This window comes from Sturnus vulgaris, unplaced genomic scaffold, assembly GCF_052056855.1.
Source record: "Sturnus vulgaris isolate bStuVul1 unplaced genomic scaffold, bStuVul1.hap1 Scaffold_194, whole genome shotgun sequence".
Taxonomy (NCBI): domain Eukaryota; kingdom Metazoa; phylum Chordata; class Aves; order Passeriformes; family Sturnidae; genus Sturnus; species Sturnus vulgaris.
This window is the reverse complement of record NW_028276164.1, coordinates 1,175,625-1,186,799: the sequence shown is the minus strand read 5'-3', so window position 1 is coordinate 1,186,799 and position 11,175 is coordinate 1,175,625. Positions and strand designations below refer to the sequence as shown.

Here is an 11,175-nt window from a genome sequence, read left to right as displayed (position 1 = left end):
GGCTCCCGGTGGGCAGGGGCAGATGCGGTGATCCCGGTTGGCTGCAGGAGTGCTGGGGGTGATGGCGGCTGTGTCCTGGGTGGGAAGGGTGGAGGAAAGACTCTGCTCATGGATCCTTGGAGGCAGTGTCAGTCCCAGTGCTCCAATAGGTTGTGTGGAGGTGGCAGGGTGTCCAAGCAGGAGGGTGCGGGGTCCCACAGCTGAGGAAAGGCAGGTCCCGGCGTTGGGATGGCAGGGCGAGGTTTCCCAGTGGCCATCCTTCTCTGAGCCAAACGAGCGAGAGAGCGAGGAGCTGCACACACCTCTCCTTAACCTGCCCCTGATCTTACGGTGTTCTCCCTCATCCCCCCCATCCCCCCTGCCCTACGAGAGAAACTCCAAAAAGGGTCAGGGAGTCTCCCCCTAACACTAGCCATCTTAGCATGTCAATGGGAAAAAATTCCAGACAGTGAGGCATGGAAAAAAACGAAAAATAACAACCCCCAATAGAAACTTAACCCAAATTTTACTGAAACAAGCCCGCATTGGCTGCCTGTCACTGCGGTGTCGCTGTTGCCGTGTCCCTTTACCCAGTCAGCTCTCTGATCATGTGGTGTCCACGCATCTCCCCAGCCCATCACTGCCTCACACACGAGGTGACCACCAAGCCACTCTCCGGCCATCTGACCCGCAGCTGAGCCCTTCCCAGAGTGCCCGCACCCGCAGGGAGCGCAGGGCTGGATTTGGCCGCCAGAGAGTTGGTGACCCTCGTGAGATCCTCGGTGCATTTAGTTCCTACAGGAGTGTGGGCACCGCTGGGAAATGATCTGCATGCCTTGTTAATTGGATGTTCTTCCACCGCTAGCCTGGGGCAGGATCTCTCCCGGTCCTCCTCTCAACTCCCGGGCCTCTCCTCAGCCAATCAGAGAAGGCACCAAAATAATTGAGCCAATCAGAGCGCGCGGCGCTGATGACTCCTCAGGCAGTCCCAGAGCGCCCAGAGCTCCTCACCTGGACTCCACCCGCGCCCCGCCCCCAGCGCCCCCCGCCAGGAGAATTTGGGGAGGGGGGTATCGCGTTTTATCTTCTTTTTTGTTTTTCTAGAGTCGAGATTAAATGTTCTAGACACGGAATTTCGTGTTTGGACTCAGATATTTATTAATTCTTATCTATATTACAGTGAGTTCTGCAGCACTTCTAGCTAACAGGCTAAAAATGGACACGTATCTCTCTCTACAAGGCCTTTTAAGGGCCAATGAGTCCAATTAAAAAAAAGACACCATAATAGCCCAAGAACCAATCACCCGTGACCTGCAATGCGGAATTTTCTATCTAATTACAAAAGTACCACCTAGAGCCATGAAGAGAGTGAAGAAGAAAGAAACCTCCGCGCTAAAATATCCATCTTATTTAATATATATTACTACATTCTAAAATCACAAATTTTATTTTTCCACTATGTGACACTGCACATTTCTATTACAACAACACACCAGTGATCCCAGTTCTATCAGTCAATTCTGGAAACCTTCTTCACAGGCTCAGGTCAAAAGCAGTGTTTTCCTGGGGGTCAGTGCCTGTCAGCACAGAAAGCCCAAACCCCTCAGTTTCCAGGGTTCCAACAGGGGGAGGTGTCAGACCCTGCCCGGCGCTGGCCATGGGGCGTGTGGGGCAGCTGGGGCCCTACTGGTGCCACTGGGAGCCCCCCGGGCTGGGGGCGCGGAGCTCTCGGGTGAGCGGGAGGGGCGGGAAGGGAAGTGGTGGGAACGGTGGGGAGAGAAAGGGAAATGGGGAGGTGGGACCCCTAAACAGATGTTGCGGGGGGCAGGCGACTGGGGAATGTTGGGAAAGGGGGAGGAAAATACAGAGAAGAGTGGAAAAGAGGAACTGGGACAGCGGGAAGAAGGGTCCCATGGCGGCCGTGGGGCACTGGGGGTGCGGAGTCGGGGTCTCCCCGGAGCTCTGTGCTACTGTGGGCTGCTGGGGGGCTGCTGAGGGGCACCCCCGGACCTGTGTCCTGCACACACAGCGCTGTTCCAGGAGATGGTTTAGTCCGAGTGTCACTTCATTCACGGCACCGACCGGCTGAGGTTCGTGGAGAGGAACATCTCCAACCGGGAGCAGTTCCTGCACTTGGGCAGCGATGTGGGGCTGCACGTGGGGACACCTCCTTTGGGGACAAGGCTGCCAGGCACTGGAACAGCGACCCGCAATGGATGGAGTACAGACGGGCTGCGGTGGACAGGCACTGCCGGCACAACTACGAGTTGTCCAGCCCGTTCCTCGTGGAGCGCAGAGGTGAGCGTGGGGCAGAGCGTGTCCCCTCGGGCCCTGCCCTGGGAATGACCCTGGAGCCCCTCAAAACCTCCCTGGGAATCACCCGAGACACGTCAGCCCTTCTTGTGCCCATCCCCGGGGCCTCCTGCCCCTCACCCCAAGTGACTCCGGCTGCTCTCCCAGTCCATCCCAGTCCCTCCCAGTGTCCTCAGAGTCCCTCCCAGTGTCACCAGAGTCCCTCCCAATTCCTCTCAGTCCACAGCCATTCCATTCCCTGTCGACTCCCAGTATTTCTAATTCCAATCCCAGACCTCCACCCTCTCTCCCAGTGCCCTCCCAGTTTCTTCCAGTCCATTCCAAGTCCTTTTCAGTCCAATTCCAGACCGCTACCCTCTCTCCCATTATCCCAATCCACTCCACTCTCTCCAATTTTATTCCCAGTCTTTCAAAGTACCACACCAGCCCTCTTTCACCTCTCCCAGTTCCCCGAAGCTGATCCCAGTGTGTCCCCGCTCTCTCCTAGCGCTCCCCAGTGCCCATCTCACTGCGGCCCTCGAGCTCCCAGCCCGGCCCCAGCTGCCTGCTCTGCTCCCTGATGGATTTCTACCCTGCCGACATCCAGCTGAGCTCGTTCCAGGGCCAGCAGGAGCTCTCGGGCCACGTGGTGGCCACCGACCTGGTCCCCAATGGGGACTGGATTTCTACCAGCTCCTGGTGCTGCTGGAAACCCCCCGGCACGGGGTCAGCTCCAGCTCCAGGTGGAGCACGTCAGCCTGGAGCACCCCCTGAGCCGGCACTGGGGCACGGCCCGGACCCCACAGTGTGGGGGGAATGGGAGAGAACTGGAAGAAGGATTAGGGTGTGCTAGGAGTAACTGGGAGAGAGTTTCAGACTGTCTACTTGAAACTGGGAGTACGGCTCAGGGGTTTAGAAAGTCTGAGAAGGAGTTTGAAGAATGCTGGGGAGGCCGGGATGGGGTTGTAGGGGTCCTGGTGGGCACTGGGAGGGAATTTGGGGGTGCTGGGTGTAACTGGGAGGAATTTACGTGAGTCTGGAGGGGCTGGAAAATGATCAGGGAATGGAAAGCAGGAGTTGGAATGAGGTTGGTTGTGATGGGAAGAGACTGGGAGGGTGTAGGTGAATCCTGGTGGGACTTGGAAGGGACTGGGAGAGGGTTTGGGGGTTCTTGGGCAGTGCGGGGCAATTGGGAGGGGGCTGTGGGATCCTGAGAGGGACTGGAGGTGCTTTGGTGGGTCCTGGGGTGGCTGGGAAGAGATTAGGAGGAGGTTTCAGGGGGTCCTGTGTGGGCTGGGGACGATTGGGAAGGTGCTTATACGGGCTTGGGGTGTCTGAGAGGTTTTGGGGGGTCCTGACCCCTCTGGACACCCAGAGATGCCGCCAGACGCCACCCGCGGCAAGGGGATCTGGGGCTCCGTGTTTGGCTTCGGCTTCCTGGCCCTGGGGCTCGGCTTCTGCCTGAGAAAGAAGGTGAGGGAGGGTCCTAGGGAGTCATGTGCCCCCTATCCTGGACCGTGTGTGCTCCCCCTGGGGAGCCCACCCAGTGTCACCCACTTTTCTCTGCCCACAGAGCAAGAGCCCGCAGCCCCTCCCTTTGGCCTTCACCCAGCTGGGACCCCCAGATCCATCTACCCGCTGATTTTGGGGGGGCCATGTGACCCCCCCAGCACAGCTGCTCCCAGTGCTCCCAATAAAGCTTCCCAGTTCCCTCCGGTCCCATTTATTGTGGGGCGGGACTGGGAAAGGACTTGGGAGGACCCCGCGGGGGGATCGTGACTGGGCGGGGAGGGAGGGACCAGGTGGGGAACACTGGGTGCTGCGGGTCTGCCCGGCATCCGGTGAGTCATCACAGCTGCTCTCTCTCATTGGCTGAATCTTCTCCATCGCATTCTCTGATTGGCTGAAGAGAGGACCGCGAGTGGAGAGGAGGAGCAGGCGAGATCCCGCCCCGAGCACCTGAACGGGAACAACAGAGCCAGCCTGGGCACAGCGAGGGAATTTATTACCAACCAAATCACAGCAGCACAAGGAGAAGGGAAAGAAATCTCTCCAAACCCTTCCCCCCCACCCAACACGGATCACCAGGACCACGGATCACCAGGGCTCTGCCCAACGGGGGTCACTGGGGATCATCCAACACCGATCCTCCCATGGGGGATGGAGCTGGAGCACAGCACGAAGCTCTTCCCACACTCGGGGCACTCACAGGGCTTCCCTTAGTGGAGACTCCGTTGGTGTCGGGTCAAGTTTGAGCTCCTGGAGAAGCTCTTCCCACACTCAGGACACTCGTGGGGCCTCTCCCCAGTGTGGATGCGCCGGTGGACAGTGAGGGTGGAGTTGTGCTTGAATCTCTTCCCGCAGTCGGGGCAGCGGAAGGGCCTCTCCTCTGTGTGAATCCGCTCATGTTTGAGGAGATTGGAGCTGGTCTGAAACCTCTTCCCACACTTGGGACACTCGTAGGGCCTCTCCCCGGTGTGGATGCGCTGGTGTCTTCTCAGGTGAGAACTCCACCCAAAGCTCTCCCTACATTCCAAGCAGGTGTAGGGCCGTTCCTCTGTGTGGATCACCTGGTGCTGCATCAGGTAATTGCTGTCCCTGAAGCTTTTCCCACATTTCCCACACTCATAGGGCTTTTCCCCAGTGTGGATCTGCTGGTGCCGGATCAGATGGGAGCTCCACGTGAAACCCTTCCCACATTCCAAGCACTTGTGGGGCTTCTCCCCTCCATGAGACTTCTCCACCTGCTCTGAGCTCTGCCTGGATCTCCGGCCGCCTTCCTGGCTCAGGGAGGGTCTTTCCTCCTCGCAGCTCCCTGGGCTGGGTTTGCAGCTCCTCCTCGTGAGGGATCTCTGGGGCTTTTCCTTGTTCTCCATCTGCCAATGCCTTGGGAATGAAATATCCTGGTTTGCGGAAAGAACAAGAGAAGAGAGCACCTTGGATTGGGAGTTCCTCCTTGCCGAATTGCAACTCACGAAGTCACTGCGCATCTTGTGTCTGTAAAAACCTCCCAAATATCAAGATTCAGCCCAAAACTCCTCCAAAATATAAAGATTCAGGCCCAGCAGAAAAAACAAAGAATCAACTTTTAGCCCAAAAAGCTCAGAAATACCAAGATTCACCCCTCTGAAAATCGTGGATCCTCCTCTCCGGTCACCTGCTGAATGTGTGGGGGGGAAAACCCTAGGACTGGAGGGACGCTGTAGATACAGGGAGATTTGGAATCTTGTGCTGCTTCCCATTTCTCCTCCTCCAGTGTCTCTGCTCTTCCTCCATTCCTCTTCCTCCTACTATTCCTCCTTCTCCCGCACAATCCCACCTGCTCCTCCCATGTGCAGTGTTTGACCATTTTCTTCTTCAACTCTGCTTTTCCTTCCCTTCTCCTGCTGCCCCCAGGCCCAGCACCCACTGCCGGCTCCCTCTTCCCCCCAAACCCACAGCATCCCAGCGCAGGGGCAGCGATGGAGCTGGGGCAGCTCGGGCTGGGGCAGCGCTGGGCTCTCGGCCGCTCCCGCCCGCACTCGCTCCCCACTGCAGCCGCTGCCGCCACCACAGCGCGGGGGGGCCCGGCCTTGGCGCTCCCCCCCTCCCACCTCCCCAAATTCCCCTGCCGGGGGGCGCTGGGGCCAGGAGACAGACGAGTGACAGATCAGGGGGGCTGGCAAGAGTCGGCAGCCAGAGAGCACTGAAAATCTCAGCAGGGACTACAGTGGGATCTTCGGGGACTAAACATGGCAGGGCACCCATGGATGGTAGAAAGGGAAAGCCAGGAAGGGATCCCGGCAAAAGGGATGATGATCCCAAAATATCTCTGAAGGGTCTCTTGAGGGCATGTGGAGGGAGTTTGCACATTCTCCCAGAGGTAATCAAGGACAGGGACACTCAGGGGGACAATCAGGGAAGTCCAGAAGAGATTGGTACAACAGGGCGGTGGATGCTGTTGGTTTTCTGGGAAGGGAGTGGGTAAAAGACAGTGTGCAGGAATATGGTTCAGGCAAGAAGAAGCAGGAGCAATCTATGTGGGAAGAAAATGGATGGATGATGGAAAAGAGGAGGAAGAGAAAAATACTGAGGATGGGGATGTTTTTCAGCAGGCTCTTATCCTCAGAAGTTGCCAGCCGATCCAGATCCTTTGTATCCCCGGTTGCCAGGACAGGCACACAAGGAGGTCAGGATTGCAGGGGGTTTCTCTGTGCTGGGCAGCGGCAGGAGCGGGCGCAGAGGGGCGGCACCGGGAGCACGGGCTGGGGGCCTGTGGGGAGCTGCGGGGCCGGGCCGGGGCTGTGGGGCAGCCGGGGCTCAGCGCCGGGCGCTGCCTGAGCCCAGCACCCCCCGGCAATTGCAGGCCCGGCAGTGGCCCCCGGCCCCCAGGAGGCTGCGGGACGCCCCGGCCGCTGCCCGGCCCCGTGGAGCTGCCGGCCCTGCCCGCCGGGGGGGCCGCGTTTGGACACTGCGGCAGGACAGGCACCGGCTCTGGGATACGGGCTGGCCACGGCAGCCACAGCACAAGGAGCAGCAGCACAAAGGAACAGCTGGGAAATGGGCATTGGACGTGCAAGGATCGAGATGAGCTTTTAAGCATTTTCCTTGGGTCACTGCAGAAAGGAATGATTTAGCAGAAAGCTCAGCAGCTGTCAGAGGATGAGCACCCCCAGGCACTGAGGGGGCTGCAGGAGGGGCAGAAGAAGCCCCTGGAGCACTTGGTCACAAAGGCACAGCAGGGGAATGCAAGAAGGGAGGAGGAAAAGGCCAAGGGGAAGGCAAAGGCCATGGCAGAGTTTCTACAGCCCCTGAGGGATGAACCCCAGGGCCCAAGGGGGCCCCAGCACCCAGGGGACTGAGTTTGAAATGCAAGAATTTTTAATTTGCACCTAACTTTGATTATAATGTACTAAGAATGGATTTGATGGCCAAAATTCGAATGCAAATGAACATTGTAAAAGGTGGTACAGAGTCAAGTTCTCTTTTGCCTTTGTGTCAATTGTCTAGCAAGGCCTAAGCTGAAGTGAACTCAGAAGTTTGGGCAGCTCCAGAAAATAGGGAAAATTAGATATGGAGCCTCTCCAAAGCTCTTTGAAGCAACCAGGACAAGCAGTGTCTATAAGCAATACCCTATTCCAAGGGAGGGAAGGAAGGGCTTTCAGCCTCTTATTGAGTCCCTGCTAAAGGCAGGACTTTTGAAGCCAGGGATCTCTCCATGTAATGCTCCTATCCTGCCAGTCAAAAAATCAGATGGAATCGAAAGAATGGTGCAGGACATAAGAATAATAAATGAGATTATTCAACTTAGGCACTCCACAGTCTCAGATCCTAACACTACGTTGAACCTGGTTCCCTCCTTACACTGACACCATTCAGTCCTTGATGGCAAAGATGCTTTCTGGGGATGCCCACTTACACAGGATGGTAAACTGGATTTTGCCTTTGAGTGGGAACAAGAGGTAGAAGGGAAAATGGAAAAGACATGGACGGTCCTTCTGCAGGGATGCACGGAAGCACCGGCCTTATTGTGGCAAATCTTGCAGAAAATATCATAAGAATTTTTCCCTAGGATTTACTTAGGAATTGGGTTAATGCAGGATGTGGATGACTTTCCCCAATCAGGAGGACAAGAAGTGGCAGAAGAAGCCTCTGTGAAATGGCTGAATGTTCAGGCTAAAAAGCATCTTTGAGTATTTGAAATAAAAGAGGAAATGGTGGAGAAAAGGGTTAAATATTTGGGACATATTTTGACTGAGTGTTTGTGTTGTATTGGCCCAGAGAGGGACCAGGGAATCTCAGAAGTAATCCAGGACTAAAAAGGAGCTGTAAGAATTCTGAGGATGAATAGGAAATTGCAGGACCTGGATTGAAGATTCTCTGCTCTAGCCACAACATTGTATGACTTTTTAAACTCAAATATCCTCAGTGTTGTGGTATGGACAGGAGAAAAGGAAAAAAACCTGAGAAAATGAAAAATAACAAAATGATTGGACCACCAGCTATGTCTCCTCCAGACTGAGAAAAAGAAATTTGAATTCTATGTGTGTTATAAGTGTACATTATATTATTGAGTTTTTGCAAATATTAAAATGAATGCCATATGCTGGAAAATACTGTTGTATGAACATAGTTTCTCTTAGTTCTGCAATTAACAAAACTTATAAATACAAATAAATATACATAAATAAACAAAAGTTATAATTAGTTGTGTGATAAATATATTTTTGTTCCAGTATAATGTCATAATCTTATGTTCATGTAACAAACTTGGAGAATGGCAAAACAGATAATCAGGAAATTCTTCACATTCTTGGAATTATGGGACACCAAAACCCCAGGAAAGGAAAAAATAATGATTTACAGGTTGGAGGGGAATGATTCTGAATAATGCATTAAGGTCTATGAATATGCAACATGTTGCTGCATTTAGGAAGTGTTTTCTGAGTCAGTGTGTGCCCTTGGCTGAAGGCCAAGCATCCGGCCATTATAACCTTTGGCCAGAGCCAGGGCAGATATTGAATTATCTCCCTTGGAATTGATCTTTGCAATTCCTTACCCTGGGAATTCTCCACCTAGGGCGGGCTGGAGATAAGGGATGTATATTTCAAGCAGTCCGTGGCCAGAATCCTGTCTCTTGTGAAATCTCTGCCACAGGAAGCTGGGCTGGCACAGAGCCTGCCTTGGCACTTTGCTGTTCACAGCATCCACCCAGGACTCTGCCTCTCAATTACACTCACACACTGGGCTGCCTGGGAGTCCACTGTTGGAAAGTCTACCAAATTTAAAATTTTTTTTACATTTCATTTTACTAGTCAGGCTCGGTTTGCCTTTCTCTCAGGAAAGAAATTTTAAAAGGTTTTTTGTAAGGGATGTTGCACCACTTAACAGAGATGAGTTTAACATCTCAACAGACTGGGAATAGCCCAAAATATTCCCAGAAAGGTAACAACATTCAACAAAACATCAATGAAACATCAGCAAACATCAAGGAACACCCACCCCAGACACTGCCCCCGGCATAGATGGAGACACCTGGTCTGGAAAAGACTGAGAAGGAAATCCAGGAGTGGGACCTCATTAACATCACAGGAGGAGAAATCCAGGTCCAATCGGAAACCAAACACTAAGAACTACACAACCTGGAAGCAATAAACACTAAACCAATGGATTTCAATGTGTTCAGACTGTAAAATTTTAGGAAAAATCTAGTAAAATTCACATCTCATGGAATGATTTTCTCTGCACACCCGGGCTATGTGTGGATGAAATGATTTCTGTTGCACATCCTGACCAGAATCAAGTAATGCCTTAAGTCTCTAACACTAAAGATATTGTTGGAGAGTTTTTTATTGTCCCTGCAGTTTCAGTGACAAGATTACACCATGAGAAAAATTTTTCACATTAATCCTACTTTTAGATTGTCAGTTAGGTTTGGGCCAGGGGTGTGACAAGCAATTTTACTCCTAGGAGAAGAGGCAGAAAAGACTTGATTGCATTGGAATATTTTTCTATATATTTGTGGTGGCTCTTAATGACGGCAGAATATCGGAATGGATCTTTAGAAGCTCACCTTTAAGTTGCATTTTGCAAACCTAGAAGAGTACAAATGGTGAGGCTTTAACGCATAAACTGTTAATAAAAAATCGTTAAAAAAAATAATAAAGAAAAATAAAGCAGGTTGTGAGGGTGGACGTGTGAATCACCTAAAGGCTGCTCTGGAAGAAAATCCTAGTTCCAGGCAGCCAGGAGAGGAGTTTTAGAAATGCAAATTAACATTGCTCTGGAGAAGTGTGGACAATGCCCAAGGGCCTTCTTGCCAGGGGGAGGAATTTCCCTGAGTCCATCTGCCCCTCACCCCAGCTCTGCCTGCTTGCACAGATGGAATTTGCACAACTAAAGGCAGAGCCCATAGTGAGGATATCTGACTGCAACAGAAACTGGTTAAGCTGCAAAGGGAAACAGCAAACGGAGAATATTGAGCAAATTTCATGAAAAAAAGAGTGTGTGTGGGGGGGGGATCATCCCTCTCCCCAAAGCAATGAGGTGTTTTTGCTAGTCCAGAGAAATCACTTGAGAATCCAAACATTTTATCATTTCATAAGATAAAAGTGTTCAATTGATGCAGACCTGGCTGGAGGGAGCACCCCAAAAAGGGAAAAAGATGAACGGCCACCAGAACAAATCCTACAACACCATGGACCAGCCCCTGGGATCCCTAACGAATTCATATCAGGACACAGAAAATCCATCCATAATTTGAGTGGCATAATTAGGTTTAAAAGTATCCTTGAAATAATAACCAAGGAGACAGCTCCAGCTCCTGACCTTCCTGCTGACCAAGCTGCTGAAATGAGGAACGAGACATTTCACCATGGGATGGAATCAGATTATCTACTTACAGAAGAAGGAGGAGTTTGTGGAAAATTAAGTGACGCAAACGGCTGTTTGCAAACAGATGATAACCGAAAAGTGGTGAAACAGATAACAAAGGAAATAAGAAAATATCTCGTATTCCGGAGAAAGGATGGGAATGGGACAAATTTTCGTGTTTCTCTGGCAGACCACGGCTTAAACGAATGCTGCTGCTCCTCTGACGTGCTGCAGCAACTCTCAGCTTTTTACCATGCACGACACCTTGCACCAAAGAGGATGCAGGAAAAAAAATTGAGTCCATGGAAATTAAAAGTTAGTAAAGGCAATTCTTGAGAATATGAGAAAAGGAAGGATTTAAAGCAGTAAGATTAATATCGTAGTAGGGGTGCATATTAAGAGGGACATGCAGTAGGTGGATCGGGAAGTCTGAACCTTCCAAGTATCTCAGCCAGAGGGGAATGGGAGAGGGAGATGCAGACGGGAAAATTAGGATAAAAAGGAGGCGGCGCTTTAGAGACCGCATGGCAAATGCCGCATGGCCTCTCTCTT

General features: G+C 52.3%; 1 protein-coding gene across 1 annotated transcript in view; it reads left to right on the top strand.

Moving 5' to 3' along the window:
• The first annotated feature begins 3,648 nt into the window (after positions 1 to 3,648).
• The window catches only part of LOC148218173 (uncharacterized), a 36,274-nt gene continuing 28,747 nt past the window's right edge, over positions 3,649 to 11,175 (top strand). Inside the window, exon 1 of the mRNA XM_088157919.1 lies at positions 3,649 to 3,788. Coding sequence (XP_088014045.1) covers positions 3,649 to 3,788 — 140 coding nt within the window. The remainder of the gene's footprint in view (positions 3,789 to 11,175) is intronic.